This window comes from Leishmania infantum, chromosome 29 (assembly GCF_000002875.2).
Source record: "Leishmania infantum JPCM5 genome chromosome 29".
Classification (NCBI taxonomy): Eukaryota; Euglenozoa; class Kinetoplastea; order Trypanosomatida; family Trypanosomatidae; genus Leishmania; species Leishmania infantum.
Genome location: NC_009413.2, coordinates 587,263 through 605,061, shown reverse-complemented (window position 1 = coordinate 605,061; position 17,799 = coordinate 587,263). Strand labels below are relative to the sequence as shown.

Sequence of the window (17,799 nt, the reverse complement as noted above, 5' to 3'; positions counted from 1 at the left end):
AATACGCGCGCAGCTAAATCAGAGGGGCGGGGAGAGAGAGAGAGAGGATGCACTACCGCTCACGCGATCGGGGTGAGCCGTAACGACAGAAAAGCAAACCGAAAAAAGGAGCACTTCTTTTCTCTCTGTCGTTTTAAGGTGCCGCTCTACCATGAACAAAGCAATAAATGTACCAAAGTCAACACAGTTTATCTACCCCTGTCGCACTGCCGCCACATCCGCGTCGACCAGGACGAGCAGTTCTGCCGTCGAAATCGGGCCATGCGTCCCATCGGCTTCTCTTGCCCTCCCCCGCACGCATGCCGCGCCACCCGGCGGCACACGCGCATGGGTGGACCGCATGCCCTGATCCAAGCAGGGCCGCCTTCAGGGTCCCGCTCGTGGGCGGAGGCCGTGGCGTCTGCCGTGCGGGTAGAAGGGGGTGGCGATCAAGGGGGCATGCCGGGCGAGCGCAGCAAGGAAGTCGGTCACACGCAGGCCAGGGCCCTCCGAGACCTTGCACGCCCTGCCTGCATGCCATGCCTCTCCCTCGGTCGCCACAAGCCGCGGCATGCCGTAATGTGGCGTGGGGACTCGCCTCATGCGCGTCTGGAGGACTCGCTGGTGCCATTCGAGGGTGCTCCCGTCATGCTTCCGGCATCTGCGCCTCATCAGCGCAGGCCCGGCCGGACGTAGAGGTCACCGCACGCTCCGCACACATGCGCCGAGTAGGGGGGCGGCGGCTGATTCGTATATTGGGTCTCCTCGCGCCTTGTTCGCCCATCGCTCCTGCTCTGCTCACGTGCGCATGCCTTGTCTGGGTGTGATACGCCATGCCGGCTGTGCTTGGCAGCACCTGCGCACAGTGCTCGCATTCCTGCGCCCTCGGTGCCTGTTTCAGGACGACGCTGCTGCCTGGGGGTGGGGGAGAGGGCGTGGCTGGCCCGCTTGACCACACGTGCCGTCCCACAGGTGGGGCGCCGCTATGCGTGTGTGGCAAGGCAGCAGGGGGCATCCCGCTCTCTGCTGAGCCCACAGGCCTTTCGCAGGCGTGGGTGTGTGGAGAGGAAGGGGGCCCGCGGAGAAGCATGCGCCAGCGCAGCAGTAGACAGCACACCATCCGCACCCCATGCCGCCACTGCCAGCCACCCGCCGTTGCAGCAATGAGTGGCGGGAGGGGAGAAGGGCAAACGAGAACGAAAGTGCAGGCAGAAGAGAGAAGGGGTTGTGCAGAGAGAGGGAAAAGGCTATCCGGTGAAGAAGATGAAGGCTCACAAGCAGGACGGAGGTTTCCCCACAAGCAAAGACGAAAAGATGTGCGGATGCGACAGACCAACGGATACAGTGAGCTGACAGAACAAGAGGAAAAGAAGAGCAGTAGAAACGACAACTACCGCAGAGCTGTAGGGTATTTAAAAAAAAAGTACAAAGAAAGGGCATCAAGATGACGTTCTTCGGGGGATGGCACGTTGAAAAAAAAATGAAAGGAGCTGGTGGTAGGTGCGCAGGTGCAGCAGCATAGCAAGAGCCAAGTAATGATGCAACCAAAAAGTAAATGCACGCCACAGCAATAAAAAAGACAAGATGTGACGGCATTAACGTGAAGGAATCTCGACGGTGCGCATTCTGTCGAGCCTACATTCCGATAGTGAACACACTTACAGGTCTTGATATGTCCGGTCGTTTGGATGGAGTTGGGGCAAGGGTGTGGTGCTTTATGCTTGGCTCCATGCATTCGCCGCGGTATCCCAGCCCCTACACTGGCACCTTACCACCAGCGTATGATCCCTTGAGCAAATAGCCCTGCTCACGTTTCTTTTTTTTCTGCTCTCTGCTCGCTTTTCCTCCCCGATTCGGGCACAGATACATGGGCTGGCATACGCATGGATCCGCCACCACCAGCGCAGCCACTCCACAAGAAGATGGTGATGGTGAAGAATGGGGCGGCGCATTGAAGGAGCACTTTTTGCACCTCTCTCACCGTGTCGCTTCCTCTGTTTGCGGCCCATTCGCCAGCGCAGCACGTGTACTGAGTGCTGCGGCCTGAGAGAAACCCATTTTCGTGCGCACGTGAAAGAAGAAGAGAGACAGAGAGACGGAAGTAGATCGAAGATGCTTAGTAGTGCGTCACTTCGGTGCAGTCCACCGGCTTCTCCTCACCGCCGCCGACGTGCATGAGTATGGAGAGAAAAAAGGCTGCGGCCTCGCACTCGGTGATAGCCTCCCTCACACAGCCGCCAAGAAGAGATAGGAAAAAAAGAAAAGGAGACGAGAAAAGGGGTACGAAAAAAGAAACGGCATACGCACACACATGTGCGAGGAGAAGGAACATAGGCGCTTTCATGAGGAACGAGGGAGTGCTCAAAACAAAAAAAAAGAAGAGAGACAAAATAAGAGAACTGTGGCGTAGTAGAGAGATCGCGGGACTGCGGAACCCCCACACAGACACTTGCCCAACCCTGTATCCGGTGCTTTCTTTTGTTGTTGCCCTGCCGCCTCTTTCTTATCCACTGAACACACCCTCCATCACCCCTCCATGAGAACGCAAACACCCGGTGAGAGGCGAAAAAGCGAAATGAAGGGAAGGAGGTCCGCGAAGAAATGGGGGGAAAGCAAACAAAACAAAACGTCAGAGAAAAAAAAGTAAAACTGAGGTGGGCAGATAAGAGGAATGAGGATCAGCGCATCAAGGAATCCGGTGAAGATGCGTGAGAGGAAAGGCGGCAAAAAGAAAAAGATGAGGGCACGCTAGCACCCGTGCACACGAAGGAGAGCATATGCAAATGTAAGCAAATATGTATGCGTATGGGCTCTTGCAGGACCTGCCGTCACCGCTTTACTTTTTATTGAATGAGGTTGCCCATCTCTGCAGGAACACCAACAACTGGAGGCAGGATGTGAAAGAAAAACATGCACACATACACAAGGAATACAAGGGAGGGAGGGGGGAGGGGGGGAGAAAAGCGCGAGAGTGCACAACGACAATGTTGGCACGTTTTGCGTTGAAGAAGCCTTTGTGAGACACTCCGTAGCAGCGCACCGCGCGTGGAAGACAGAAAAGAGGAGGGGAGAAAAACGCTGCAGGTGAGCGATCTGTATTGTCTGCAAGAGAAAGAGGAGGGTGAGTGGGAGGGGACCCGAAACAACTGCAAAGATCGGCGAATACAGCAAATAAAATGCAATCCTATCGCCCTTCCCCCCCCCTCCTCCTCCTCAAGCACACACACGCACAGCACGCATCTGCGCATGGGCACAGACTCGTGAAGAGAGAGAGCAAGAGCAAGCGTGAAGGGAGTGGGAAGCCCATGAAGGGATAGCAGGTCGAATGGAAGAGCAATCAACAAACACCTCGAAAAAAAAAAGAAGGGCAAGTAAGTGCGTAATGGATGATATCTGGAAAAAGGAGAGGTACAGGGAGATGTGAAAAGCATGATGAGGAGGTGAAAGAAAAAGGCATTAAGTACTTCCGTCAGAACGTGGAAAAAAAAACAGGCGAGTGAACGGAAGACAGCAATAACAAGAAAAAAGAGAGCTGGCGAAAGGGAAGATAGTTAGCACGTACTTTTATGTTTTTTTTTTTTCGGAGGGGTTACCTGCTTCAAAACGTTCCCCTTCCCTCTTTTTCGTTCTCGATTCCCCTGCTCTTGACTTTCCTTACTGCCCTATGAACCGGACACACAAGAGCATCCAGCTCTCGTGTTTGAGAAGCAATCAGAAAAAAATAAAGGAAAAAAGACACAACGGAAGAGGGGTTCAGTGAAACAAAGGCTGATGCGCTTTTTGTATGCATTTAGTTGGCATCGGCAAACACATACACGAAGCACCTATGGACGAGCACACCCACATACATAACGCGCGCGTGCAAAGGAATATGCTCACGGCGATCATGCGCTTTAGTTTCGTTTCTACTTCCTTTTCTTGGTTTTCTTGTTCTCCCCTCATCTCGCGGTCTGTGTCGGTTTAAGTATTAGCAAACGCAAAGAGGCGGGAAGATGAAGAAGAGAAGTCCGAGATGGTGGGATACACAGGAGATGAAAAGATACAGGCGAAAGAAAAGCCTCCACTAAGAGAAAACAACGCAGAGCGAGAGATGCGCGAGCGTGATCGGCAAGAGCTGATAAGCAACACGCACAAAAAAAGTGCAGGCAAGGAGGGTGAACGATAAAGAGAGAACGAGAGGAGCGCACCTCTCTTTGGTCGCTCGTCTGCCTTCCAGAAACCGCGTCAGCTCCACGCACAAGTAGATGCTGGCCCAGACGCGCGCGCAAGCACACCTAGACGCAAACCTGCATTCGGGCACGGCTGAGACTTGCTCATGATGGGCCGAAAGGCACGTTGAATTGAAAAAAAAAATGAAGCATGAGTGGAGAGTTTCCGCCACCACACCAACGTGTACATATAGCAACAGATCAAGACAGAGGGAGACAGACGGAGAACGAAACCAACAACAGCAGCAAAAAAAAATGTTCTCCAGCCACGCAAAGATGCACACATAGAGGCAACTCCAGAAAAGACGAGAGCGAGAAAAAAAAATAGTAAAGTCAGAAAAAAAAACAAGCGCAGCCCAATCGCCCGAAAAAGATCAAAACAACAAACAAAATGGCATTAATAGGAAGGAAAGCAAAGGCTCCAACACAGAGAGAGGCACACGCACACACAACAAAATACACGGAGAAGTCAAGCATCACTACAAAAAAAAAACGTCCCTACGCATCGCGACATGCTGATGAGCACGCGGAGACAACCGTCGAAGGCACAACACAAAACGTTTCTTGAAAAGGGAGCAAAGGAAAAAAATAATAATAATAATAAAACTTTCTTTTCCTTTCCTTTGTTTTTTTTCATTTTGCCCGCGTGAGAGCACAGAGGGGATGGAGAGAGAGCGGAAAACGTTAGAGAGCGCAGCATACACGTTGCCACCGATAGTGTGCACACCGTCAGATGATCCAATCGGAAGTGTGTGTGTGTGTGTGTGTACGCGCGCGTGCGATCACGCTGTTTACACCGAGCCTTACGACCCGAGGTGGTATTTCGGTATTCTATGCATATTGTTCTTTTTATTGGTACTTACGAGAGTACTGAAGCACCCATCCTTCCGGATTACCTGTCTTACCTGTTGGAGATGGGAAAACGGGGGGTGGCATGGGTGAGATGGGCTCTGATGCACTAAAAAGCTAAGGGGAAGATGGCCCGATCGGGACTTCGAATGCCAACAAGAAAGCAGCGATTGGGCAAAGAGCGTTAGGAGGTGTATCCAAGCATGAAAGTAAGCGCTTGCCCACGATGCCGGTGCTTATCGTTCGCTCTGACTGCCTGAGTAAACTGAGCGAGAACGCAAAGAATAAACACTTGAAGAAATGAGAAGCCAAAAAGAAAAAAAACAATTTGAGATGACAACAAAGGTTCGCAGGCTGGCTGTGGAAGAGGGAAAAAAGGGAGGGAAAGTGTTGAAGCAGAAGACACCGCAGGGGCAGAGGACGACTGTCGGACGTCTGCATTCTCTGTCCGAAGCGAGCCTTCACCACAATACACGCAAAGAAAACGGAAGAGTACACCACAAAAAACGAGAAATTGAAAAAAAAATTTCAAACGCAAGACCCACATCTGCGTCTGCGTGAAGAAGGAAAATGGGAGAAGAAAGAGGAGGCTTTCCTCACGAGTGAGGTTGGGCACAATCCTGATGGAGCGATTGTATAAGAATACTCGCATGCGCGCACGCACAGTGGAAACTCCACAGCGCATGGCAAGCAAGCAAGTGCTAGAAAAGAGGCAGAAGCGGGAGAAGAGAGAGATCGCATCAACGCATCCGAGCGCATTTTATTCGCCTTTCCATCGCGTCGATCTTTGCAGCTCCCATGCTTTCTCCTGATCGACTCTCATCCGCCTCGTCTCACTGGGAGAGAGCACACAGCTAGCCGCGTTTGTGTTTGTGCCGGACATCGCAGCCCTAAACCGGCTCGTCTAGATGCCCTCTGTTCCTCACACGTCAGCTGAGGCCCTGGCAAGCACCTCTTTCTTTCTGTTTGTGGTGTTGCCACAGCCATGCCATTGTGTGCCCCGCTCTTCGTGGGGGTGCAAAAGAACTAAAACAACAAAACGAGAGACTGCTAGTGGTCACAGCGGGAGACAAAAGCTGTCTTTCGTGCGCATCCTCGTTGCTGCCACCGCCGCTGCTCATTCGCACACGCAACTTCTGCCACTGTATCGAGAGCGGATAAAGGGAGAGTCATCCGCCTCATGCGTTCTCTGTCCGTCGCACGCACCTGCCGGCTATGGCATGAGATACCATCAGCGCAACTACACGGAAGACGAAGCACGGAAGCAGCAAGATCGGCATCAAAATCGTGCGAGACGCAAAGAAAAGAAAATGGGGAAACGGGAACGCAAGACGCACTCATTAGCCGTACGTGCGGTGGTCGTACCAGTCGCACTAATCGTGGAAGGGGGCACGAGGGGAAGAAGGCCTAGGGAGGGAAGGGGAGCTCAAACGACCTGAAAAGGAACGGGCGAAATAATAATAATAGAGAAGACTGTGCGGAAGACGCAACACGGAGTTGAGCGCACCGAAGTGAGAGAAGGCGAGAAAACAAAAAAGGCGGGCTAAAGGTGAAACACAGAGAGAGGGAGGAATGAAACGAAAAGCAAACATAAAAAAAGATACCGCCATGTCTGCGCGCACTCGGTCACAGCCACGTCCGCGCAACGTGCAGATCTTTCTGAAGAAGCGTCTGCGCTTGACCGTGCTTGTGTCCTGCCGTGTGTTTCTTGGCGTTGCGCGGCACCCCTCTTCTGCTCATGTGTGTGTGTGTGTGTGTGTGTGTGTGTGTGTGTGTGTGTGTGCATGTACGTTTGTGTTCGCGCCCAAACACGAGGAAAAGCAGATAGGCAAGCCCCAACGCACGCGCACACTCTCGCACTCCTTGTACATCTTTCGGTGTCGTTTTCTGGACTGCATGCTTTTTCTTTTTTCAAATCTCCACCCACCCCTCCCTCAGCTACAAAGCTGTTTGCTAATGAGCTTGGGCGGTGGCGGTGGCGGTGGCTCGCTCCGTTTTGCTTTTTGTTTCCCCTTTTGCATTGTCGTTTCCGTCAGGCCTGGGGGAGGGGGGAGGGGAAAGGGGGGATGCTTGTGGCAGATTCTATACGCCCTTTCCCGCCGTTTCGTCTCGCCGCCTTCCTTCTTTTTTCGATGGCATTTTCTGCTTGCCTTAGCGTTTCGACCCTCCGCCTCGTTCGCTTGTGTGGTTGTGTTGCTTCTCAGTTCTGCCTTTTTCTTCTTGTTTGGCAGCTTCTTTCGATCACACCCTCCCCCTTCCGCCGCAGCAGTGGCAGCAACAACGGTGTCCTTCATCATCAAGAATGGAAGCCAAAGAAGAAGCGCCAACGGCATCATCTGCAGCACGGCAAACGAGGAGAAAAAAAGAAGAGAGAAGCAAACGAAAGCCGAGAGAGTGGGGAGAGGCACACGCGCACAAAGAAAACTACAAAAAAGGGGGAAATCGACAAAGAAAGTGTGCGCGAACGCGCAGACGTCTGCATAGAGCACACAAGTGCACGCGCACGAAGCAAGAGACGGCATTCGAGCGAAAAGGACCCGCACAGGACTGCACATCCCATTCGAGGCAGAGCACACACACACACACGTACGTATATGTATAGATATATATATCGATATATGTACACAATAAGCAAAGCACGAGTATGCTAGACGCCAATATGGGAGGTGCACGCCGTCAATAATGCAAGAGTGTGCGCGTGTGTAGATGTGCCCGTGAGGGGAGTGCCGATAGGTTGCTAATCGTATACCTCTCTGTAAAGCAGAGAGCGGAGAAGGGGAGAGGCATAATAGGTGAAGCGAAAGTGTGAGAGAGAGGAGACAAGTCGTGGTGACACAAGAAAACAACCGAGCAAACAAAAAAAAAAGAGAAACAGAGAAACCGAAGGTGCAGCAAGAACGAGAGCGAGTGAAGAGATACGAGAGAAAAGCGAGAAAAGGCCGAAAAAAAAAATACAAAAAAAAATGAAAGCGGAGGCGAAACTGAAATCGACAGATCACAAAAAAAAGGAAAAAGAAAAGCAGAAGTGAGGGGGGAACAAGAAAAGGAAAAAAGGGGGGCGGAAGTAAACAGACAGGCAGCCATTTCCTTGTTTATTTCTTTTTTTTTCGAGGGAGGGAGGGGGTTGTGTGTTGGTGATGTTGTTGTTTTTTCGTTCCAGTGTACAAAAAAAAAGAAGGAAGTGATCAACATCAGCACAGAAGACCCGACATAACAAGGTTTAAAGGGAGGGCAGAGAGAGAGGCAGACAGAGCGCGCGATGTCACGAAACAAAAGGCGAAGAGGGGGAGAGTCTCACCACATACGAAAGAGGAACTCAACAGAAAGCCACAGAGACGGAAGGGACACAGAGACACGCACCCCCATACAAATGTATACAGTGGTGAACGGTATTGTGGAAGACTTCTTTTTCTGGTGAAGTCGTCGTGAAACTGCAGGCGCGGTGCTCTACACACAACGGGGGCTGTGTTCTTCCGATAAGCTGCACACCGTATGCGCGCGCCATTGCAGGGGTCCTTCACAAATCCTCGACGGTATCGTGTCGGGCCTCTTCTCGTTCTTCGTCCTTCCTCTAACCACAAGGTCTTCTCACACGCAACACCAAAAACAAAGAAAATGAAAACGGAAAAAAACATTCGTCGACTATCCACTTCATCCTCGCGTCTCACTCGTTGTGAGACGGCTATTGAGGCTCGTTCACTTTTCACTGGCTTTGTGTGCTTTCCTTTTTTGTTGTATGTGGCTCTGGTGCTTCAAGAGCGCTTTATTCAAATGCTGCGTGTGTGTGTGGGAGGGGGAGGTAATGAAGATAAAGGCAGGGGAGGTCAAATGGAAAAAATAATAATAATAAAAGAAAAACAAGAAACGACAAAAAATGCCAACAGGTAAGAAAGAGATGAAGGGAGAGGGATGGCACAGAAAAAGAAATTAAGAGATGAAGAGAGTGAATGAGATGTGAGCAGAAAAAAAAATAAAAAACTCTCACACATCCTTTAAAGCAAACAAACATCAGAAGATAATAATAAAATATTCTTGTACCACTATCAAGAGAGACCAGCTAACCATACAATACAAAACCGTAGAGAATGAGAAGGAGCAGCCTACAAATGAAAAAAAAAACTTACGTGGGGAATGTAAGCGTGAGGGAGTGTGCGCACGGAGCGCATGTGCGTAAGTGGCCCACCGTGTGGGTCATTGGAAAGAAGGGGAGAGAAGAGAAGGGCGAGGTCTTCGCGCCCACGCACGAACGCATGCACCCATTGCACACAAACACATAGAAAGGATGCAGCGAACGAATGGTCACCTCAACTATAAAAGAGAAGCAAGACACGAAAATGAGACCAATACACGAGGAGAGCGATAGGAACGTACAAGTTATTTTTTTTTGTCCTCTCTCTGCCGTGACAGATATCGTTTTCAAGGGTTAAAAGCAAGCCAGCTGAGTAAAAGAGGCTCGGTACTTGTGCATGTGTGCGCGCGCGGGCCTAGGGGTTCGTTGTTGTGACTGTCTTTCTTCGAGGGGAGGGGAGGGGGTAGACGTGGGGGCACCCATACATGCATGCAGGTACAAAAAGAACAACAAAAAAAACAATCATAAAAGCAGTAATACCACGCAGGCGCACATACGCACAGCAAGCAGCACATCCAGGCCAAAAAAAAAAAACGGGGCGAGGAGGAGAATGAAAATAGCGTGGTAAGAGATGACGGGACACCATCGATTGCTTAGATGGGGCAAAAAGCAATAATAAATAAGTAACGAAAACGAAAGCAAAAACGAACGGGGTGCGTCACACACATACACACAGAAATGACAAAAAAAGGATATAGAGAGAGTGTGTCTCCCAGAAGCAGTCACGCATGCTTGAAACGGCTATTTAAGGGAAAAGACAAACACTCCAGCAGCACGCCCATACACACAAGTACGCGAGAGAAGTGAAGCTTGGAGCAACAGCAACAACAAGCAGCAAACAAAAAAAGAAGAGAGTCGAAACTCCGCTTCGTTAAAGCGGAGAGGCAGAAGCACATGCGGGAGAGGCCAAGAGACGAAGCGGCTCCCGACGAAGAGACGAAGGAAACGAGCATAAATGATAGCGATAAATCCAACCAAAAACACCCCGAAGGACACCGGACAATTAAACAAGAAGGTGACAAGAAGAGATGCAAACGAAAAAAAAGGAAGAGAGAGTAACGGATTCGCTCCCGCGTCCTCTCCAATCCATCGCATTACGGCGCAGACTGTCCATCACAACAAAAAAAAGACGCTCATTCGCTCCGCTTTTTCTTTTTCCACCATACCGCTTACTATTTGGTCGTATTACAGCCATGTTTGAGACACGACTCTCGCTCTTTTGTTTTTTCGTCGTTTTTTTGTTTTGGTTTTGCGTGCTTCCTTCTATTTCGATGCCTCACGTCTCTCTGGTGGTGCTCACGCAGCTGTGGGGCAAGCGCCTCGCTCTGCGCCGTCGAGAAGCTCGAACACAGCCAAAGACGACACAACAAAAAAAAAAAACATTATACAAGCATGCGCATTCCTGAGAGACGAAGAAGAGCAAGCGAAATCCATACAAAAGGGAGGGGGTGCTTCTGTTCCCTCCTGTTTCGTCCTCTTGTAATGATTCCAGACACACCTGCGTGTGAAGCAAGACAATGCAGGCGCCGAACTTCGGCAGCGGTGGCGGAAAGAGAGAAAGAAGAGACCGCCGAGCGCAGAAAGTACAGCGCTTCGGGACGCGCAAGAACAAAAAAGGGGGACCGAAGAAAAACAGCAGAAGTTGTAGGGAATAGTAAAGAGGAAGGAATACGTATTCAGAAAACGTTACGAGTATGCGTACACAAACAACACAGATAGAGAGAGGCAGACAGACCAACGGCGACAGCTGAAGAGAAATGGAAAATAGCATTGACATAAGAAGACAAGGAAATACATGAGAGGAAGAAAACAAGGGAGGCCGCGCACATGCAAAATCGCTGCCCCTGGACTCGGAGACGGGCGTGCGACACATGCACGCAGTCGTACATAGAAATGAGAGGCTGAGGCAGGAAAAAAAGGTAGAACTAAAGCACATCCACATCCAAACCCGAGCGCACACGCACACAGCCGTGCAGACGGACAGTGACCACTTGTCCTGTGGCAGATGGATACCACCAGCGCACGCACACCGACTTCTCTCCTCGATTATCTCTTTTTTCTTTGAAGCGTCCATATGCCTTTTAGGGAGCTTGCAGTAGACAAGGAAACAGGGTGGCGGATAAGTGTGCTGTCGCGCACATGAGAGAAGACACACAAATATATACATATGTTGACAGCTAAGACGTACCAAAAAAAAAAGAAAAAGATAGAGAGAAAGTTGATGCTGTTGAACGGCTATTAACCACTACAAGTGAAACAGCACAATCACCGACTGGAAGTAAAAAAAAAAACGATTCTTTCTTTTTTTTATTGCACGCAGAGAAGAAAAGAGACATAGACACGCACATATGGGAAGGAGAATCGAAATTGACTCGAGCGCATCAAGTACCCGCCGGAGGGGGAGGGGGAACGAAGATGGTGTGATGAGCAACAAGAATGTAAGCAAGCGAAACCAGAATCAAAGCCGTTTTCGTTTGCGCGCGCGCAATATGAAGGAAGGTATGCAGAAAAGCATAAAAAGAGAAGAGCACTGGTGGGTATGTTATTGAAGTAGACAAAGACAGCTGGCAAACGAAACAGGAAGACAAGCATGTGGGGATGGGGGGATGAAGGCACTGAGGAGAGGGAGGGTGAGAGAAACGAGTGGCAGCAGAAAAAGTGGAAACGACTGAAGAAAAAAAGCCCGAGCGAGAGCTGCGTAAGCGTCTGCTGCTGCTGTTGCTCGGCAGACTCACACAAAGCAACACGCGCATGTGCACGGTAAGAGAGAGCATACAGCGGCAGCGGCGTCAGCGAGACAGAAAAACATGTCACATGTGTGTGGAAAATGGAACGCAAGTCTTCCCTCCTCGCCCTTCCTTCCCTCCCCCTCTGAAGACACCACCATGTGATGAATGTACGCCCGCGCACAACATAGCGAAGCAGAAGAGAGAGGTCGAGGAGAGCCACCACACGCTTTTGCACCGCTATACAAAAAAAAAGCCACAGATGGATACTCTCCGCACGACCAGGAGCAGCGGGCACCAAGCCTGTTTTGTACGGCACACAAAAAGAGAGAGGCAGGGAGCAGGAGAGCAGCGGGCCTTTTTCAGCCCACGCGAATAAAGCTGCAGCTGATGTAGGGGTTGTGGCGGTACGTCTGCGGCAGCTTTGGCGGCGCCGTTTTAACGTTCGGCTGTGGGCGCAGCGAAACCGGATGCGCTACCGGTGCGGTATCGACAATCCGCAGGTCGCTCTCCTCCCCTGGGCCCGAGTACGCCACTATGGGCTGCGAATCGTCCGTAGAGCGGCCCTGTACCGGAAGCGCCTCGCAGCGAGGGTTTGGAAGCACTACTGCAGCGCGCGAGTCCTGACGCTCCGGAACCGCGTGAGCTGTCGGCAAGTGGTAGAGCCTGGGCGTCACTGGCGCGTTGATGGGTAGCTCGCTCAATTGGGGAAGCTGCAGATGGTGATGCTGCTGCTGAGGCGGCGCGTACTGCGACAGCTGCGGTGTCGAGCTGTTGAAGAAGAAGCTCTGCGCCACTTGGCTGTTGGGGATATCAATAAACGAGGGCCGCTGCGAGCCCGCCACGAACGGCACCGCCGCCGCGCCTTTACATGTCGGGGTACTGACCGCTGGCATCCTTCCGCCAGCGTTTGACGGTGCTGTCGCCAGAAACTGAAGAGCGTTGGAAGGAGAGAGCGGGGCGGCAGAGGACGCAGCTGCACCTCTCACACAGCTCATCCTGTGTTGCTGCAGAAGCGTTGCTGGCGTCATCGAGCCCAGCGGTGTTTTCACCGGTGGCACGTTGCACTGCGGCGGTGTGAGCTGGGGGTAATTTGTGCAGAACGAGACGTCAGAGGGAACATCCATATCTACTATCGATGCATCGGCGCCGCCCGATTGACCAGCGTGGATGCTCAGCGTGGTGCTGCTGGTGTGGCTGCTCAGGCCCATGACGGCGTTACCGCTGCTGATGGTCTGTTTGTGGCTGGGGCTCTTACTCGCTATAAGGGTCAAGCTGTTTCGCTGGCTGTGGCTGCGCCGGTGCCGCTGCTTGGTGGCAGCTGCGGTAGGGGTCGAGTCGCCCTGTTGCTGCTGTTGTTGGTGATTGTGTTCGCGGTAGTGCTTCGCTAGGTCCTCAGCCAGCTTCACCATGATGGGGATGCCGTTGCACGACGCGAACGGCTTCGTGTTGTGCACCTCCCGCGCCGCCCGCTCCGCCGCGCCCTCCTCGGTGTAGATCACAAACGCAATCAGCCGCACCATCGCCTCATCCTGCACCGGCGACGTGTCCTTGTGCAGCGTCACCTGGCGCACACTGCCGTACGCCCCAAACAGCTCCTCTAGATCCATCTTCGTGCAGTCGAGGGGAATGTTGCGCACAAACAGCTTCATGATCTTCTTGCGGGCTTCGCCAACTGGCCCTCCCTCACTGCGCCTCGCCCACTGAACAGAGATGGAACGAGAGCCGACGTGTACGCCGTTCATCGCCTCCATCGTGCATCGAGCCTCATCGTGCGAGCTCATCCGCACAAAGGCGGTGCCGAGACTCTCGCCTGTGTGAATGTCGCGCATGACGGCAGAGCTCAGGATGGTGCCGTGCTCGGCAAACGCTGTCTCGAGTTCTGCCTGGCTCACCCTCGTGTCTAAGTTGCAAATAAAAAGATTGCTGTTGTGCAGGTTGCTCTCGTTGGAGGCGGTGGCATGTGCCGCAGTGGAAGCGCGTCTGCTGCGGCCTTTCCTCGGTGCCGCCGCGCCACAGCTGGAACGTGTGTTCGTAGCTGGAGCCTGATTCTTCTGCACGGCGGCGCGCGGCTGGTAGAGGTTTGAGTCACTGGACCTGCTGCTGTTCGAGGCAATCTTCTTCGTCTTGCCACTTGCCACGAACGAGTTCACCGCATTCAGTGTCTGTGGGGTCACATTGTCGTTGCTGCGCCCTTCGTCACTGCGGGAATACGCAACGCCAGCAGAAGCTCCCTCTCTCGTAGGTGGTGGCAGAATGGAAGCGGACGGCAGCACCGCTTCAGGCGAAGCAGCACTCTGGCAAATCGACCTGTTCCTCTGCACTGAGACGCAAGAGGAGTTGAGGCGGGTCATTATTGTGCGTGACGATGGAGGTGGGTGGACAGATAGCTGAAAAGATCGGAAGATAGAAAAACAGCAGGCCGATACAAGTTGTAGGTGATCGAACAGAAGAGCAATAAAAAAGAAGCACAATCTACCCACAAACCGTAACGCAAACTCGGAGCGGGCGAGGCGCACCACGACAGAAAGGACAGAAACAATAACAAGTAAGCACCCGGACACAAGAGAAAAAGAGATTCGAAAGGAAGATGGTCAGTAAAGCACAAAACAATAAAAAAACGAGAGAAGAAACTTCCGTAACACCACACCACACACAGACGCAGAGGCGCGAAAAAAAAAAACAGGAAATGCCGTCACGCAACAACAACAAAGCACGAATGGATAAATCAATGGTGGGGTAGTCTTTGGAACCTCAACCGAGCGGAGAGAGCGCGCGCGCGAGTCCGGAGCGGCGAACACCAAACGCGCACACGCACAAGAGAAACGTGATGTGGTGGTTGCTTTGTGCGGTGTGTGGGGGGGGGAGAGGAGCGAGGGAGGGGGGCGTGGGAGAAAGTGCCTGTCGCTCACAAAAAAAAAGAAAAAAAGGGAATTCACAGAATATAGAGCGGCAGCGGAGGGGGGCCCCGTAGGGGTAAGAGAGGGTCGAAGAAAAAGGGGAGCACAACAGCCAGCCGCAAGGTCCGACGGAACGAAAAGGAGGCACTCTAAAAATTCTTACGTTTGAGTGGGAAAAACAAAAAGGCACGAGAGGACGAAAAAAAAAGAGGGGAGAAGACAAGCACACACACGCACGCGCGTATACACACACGCGCAAAGAAACAAAAAAGTGCAGATGCGTACAGACACGAAATGAGGAAGCCCGAAAACTATAAAAAAAATAGCTGATAAAACAGGCTAAGTGAAAGAAAGAGGGTGGAGTCCAAGAGGGGCGCGCAGAGACACAAAGAAAATTGCGCACAGCGAACGGGTGGCGCTGAAAACGATACAACACAGAAAACAAGAAATAAGGGAGATGAGGGAGAGGGGAGAAAAGAAAAGCCACAGACAAGCCAAAAGGGCAGAATGGGTGGCACGCGAAGCGCGGCTGGGGGGAGACACAGACGTGTGTGCACTCGAGTAGGGAGTGAGGGGGTGGTTATGCACATGCAGAGCAAGACACGCGCACGTACTCTGCAAAGGTGAGTACACGGGTGGAAGAAGCCAGGGGGGGTCGGTTTGAGAGAGGGAGGGGGAGAGAGCGAAAAGCACAAATCGACAAGCGAGGAGGAGGGAGAGGGGGGAAACGGAGAAGGCACGAAGGAGTGGAAGAAGAAGAGCAATCAAGCAACAATCAAAGTAGTGGGATATAAGCAGGAATAAAAATACGTGTGCACATATATGCGAGAAGCCTTTGTTAGAGAAAAACGTCGGAAGTAGAAAAAAAGAGGGCAGCTGCTGCAAAGAGGCGTCTGTGCTGTCCTACCTGCTTTTTCGTTCCCTAGCAAGCACATAAAAGCACACGAGGGGGGAAGGGTTTGGGTGCACAAAGAGCGCGACGACAAGGATAAGACACGTCTCGTCCGGGGAGCTGAGTGTGATGCCGAAGCCCGAAAGCACTTGGAATATTATTTGTTTTTTTTTTCTTCTAGGGGGTGGAGATGAACTTCTCCTGCGTGGTCAGTCAGCTTTTTATTTTCGCTCCTTTCTCGTTCTTCTCGAGAGAAATGCGAGGGTTTAGGGTGTTCTTATCCGCTGTAGTTTTGAAAACTCCAACACAAGCAGAACGCGCTAACAACGACAAGAGCAGTACTACCCATATAACAGGACAACAACACTCTCAGAGAGAGAGAGGGGGGAAAAACACGCAGAAGACAAGTGGAGATAAAACAGTTCGAAAATGAAAAAGAAAAACAGAAATGAGAAGAGAGGCGCAAAAGCAAAAAAGAAGGCAAAAAATACTAAAGGTTTGTGCAGTACGCCGCAAAAAAAAAAATAAAAACACAGTAAAACAGGAAAAGAAGAAGAGATACAAGAAAAAGTAGCGGGAACACAGCAGAGCACACACACTCATGCACATGCACACAGAGAGAGGGGGAGAAGAAATAAATAAGCGCAGGAAGAGAAGACGACAGACAATAGACAGCGAAACCCCGGCACGAAAAAAAAAAGGAGGAGGAGGAACAACAACAAAGAAAACAACCGAGAGCGGAGAAATGGGGTGTCTGTGCTTGTGCGCCAGTCTCTCGTTCCTTCGAACTCTTACACACCTGACTGCAAGCGTGCACAGAGACGGAGCGAAAAGCGAAAAAAAAATGCGCACCGTACGAAAGGGCGGAAAAGCTTGCACCGACGAAACGGCTGGGCAAGAGGGAAACAGAGAAAAAGGAAAGAGAAGGAGCGGTAGCACAAGATCCGAGTTTGCGTGCGTGAGTCTGCGCGAGTGTGCTATGTTTACTGTCCTTCGTCTTCGGCGTTTCTGATTGCCGTTGTTTCCTTTTTCTTTTTTCCTTTCCTGCGGCTGTTGCTTTTCTCCTTTTTTTTGTTTCGATGCACCACTTCCTACAGAAGCGTCTCGAAATACGGAAGAGCACAAAATAAAATAAAAATCAAGAGGGCGCAAAGAAAAGCAGTAAAGAACAGTAAGAAATAAGAAAAAGGTGAAAATTACAAGCAAAAAATATACAGAGAGAGAAGCACGCAGGAGACAGATAATAGTCCGTATGATTACTGTTCTTGATGTGGCCGAGGACTCCAGATAGAGAGAAAGAGAACGCGTGTGTTGAGGACAGACAGAGAGAGGGAAGGAGGAAGCCCGTGACAACGACAACAAAACAAAGAAGGAAGACGCCTAGAGGGGGAAAGAAGCAACAAGAGAATCCTCCAAAACGACAGAAAAAATGGAGTGAGGTGTGTCTTCTTGTTTGTTTTTTCTTCTCGTTCTTTCCTTCGCACTTTTTCTTTGCATGTACCGCGCGTGTTTCTTCTTTGGGGAAGGGGGAGAGAGGGGGTGAGGGCGTTGTTGCTCTTTTCCTTTTATGTGTGTGCGTGTGTGTGTGTGTGTGTTTGATGTGTTTGACGTGTTCGACGTCAACGGCGCACAGGAAAGATGGAAGAAGACGAAGATGAATATTTTCTATCCTCAGCAGTGCGAAATCAAAGAGACCAGAGAGAGAAGGGGGGCAAGAGGGGGGCAGAGGATGACCATCGTGTTGGAGGAGTTCCCACCCCATGCATCGAGCCTATTATGGGCGATGCCCACAAGTTCGAAAATCATAAGGAAAGAGAAGTTGAAATCGGCATTTCTCTCTCACGAAGTCGCTGTTTATCTTTTCCATGAATTCTATACAAGTGTGGGGTTCACCCTTCCTTATCCATCATCTCTCACCCGGTGGCCGACATGATAGGGGTTGGCCGCAGTAGAGCTGACTCGACCTAGCACGCAAGCCAGCAGAAACAGTTCGCATCCTACTCAGCATAGAGAGAGGAAAAGGAGGAGCTATCACGACCGACACACACGAACGCACGCTCGTGCGACGCTGCCGGAGGCCGGCCGAAAGAAACCGCAGAGACCCCCAGCACAAGAG

General features: G+C 51.4%; 1 protein-coding gene across 1 annotated transcript; it reads right to left on the bottom strand.

The window, feature by feature from the left end:
• Nucleotides 1-12,253: 12,253 nt before the first annotated feature.
• LINJ_29_1470 (putative RNA binding protein) lies at nt 12,254-14,245 on the bottom strand (the record flags this gene model as incomplete). The annotated part of the gene is made up of 1 exon (XM_001466628.1): nt 12,254-14,245. The coding sequence occupies one exon, from the start codon at nt 14,243-14,245 to the stop codon at nt 12,254-12,256; it is 1,992 nt and encodes a 663-aa protein (XP_001466665.1).
• Between the last annotated feature and the right edge of the window lie 3,554 nt (nt 14,246-17,799).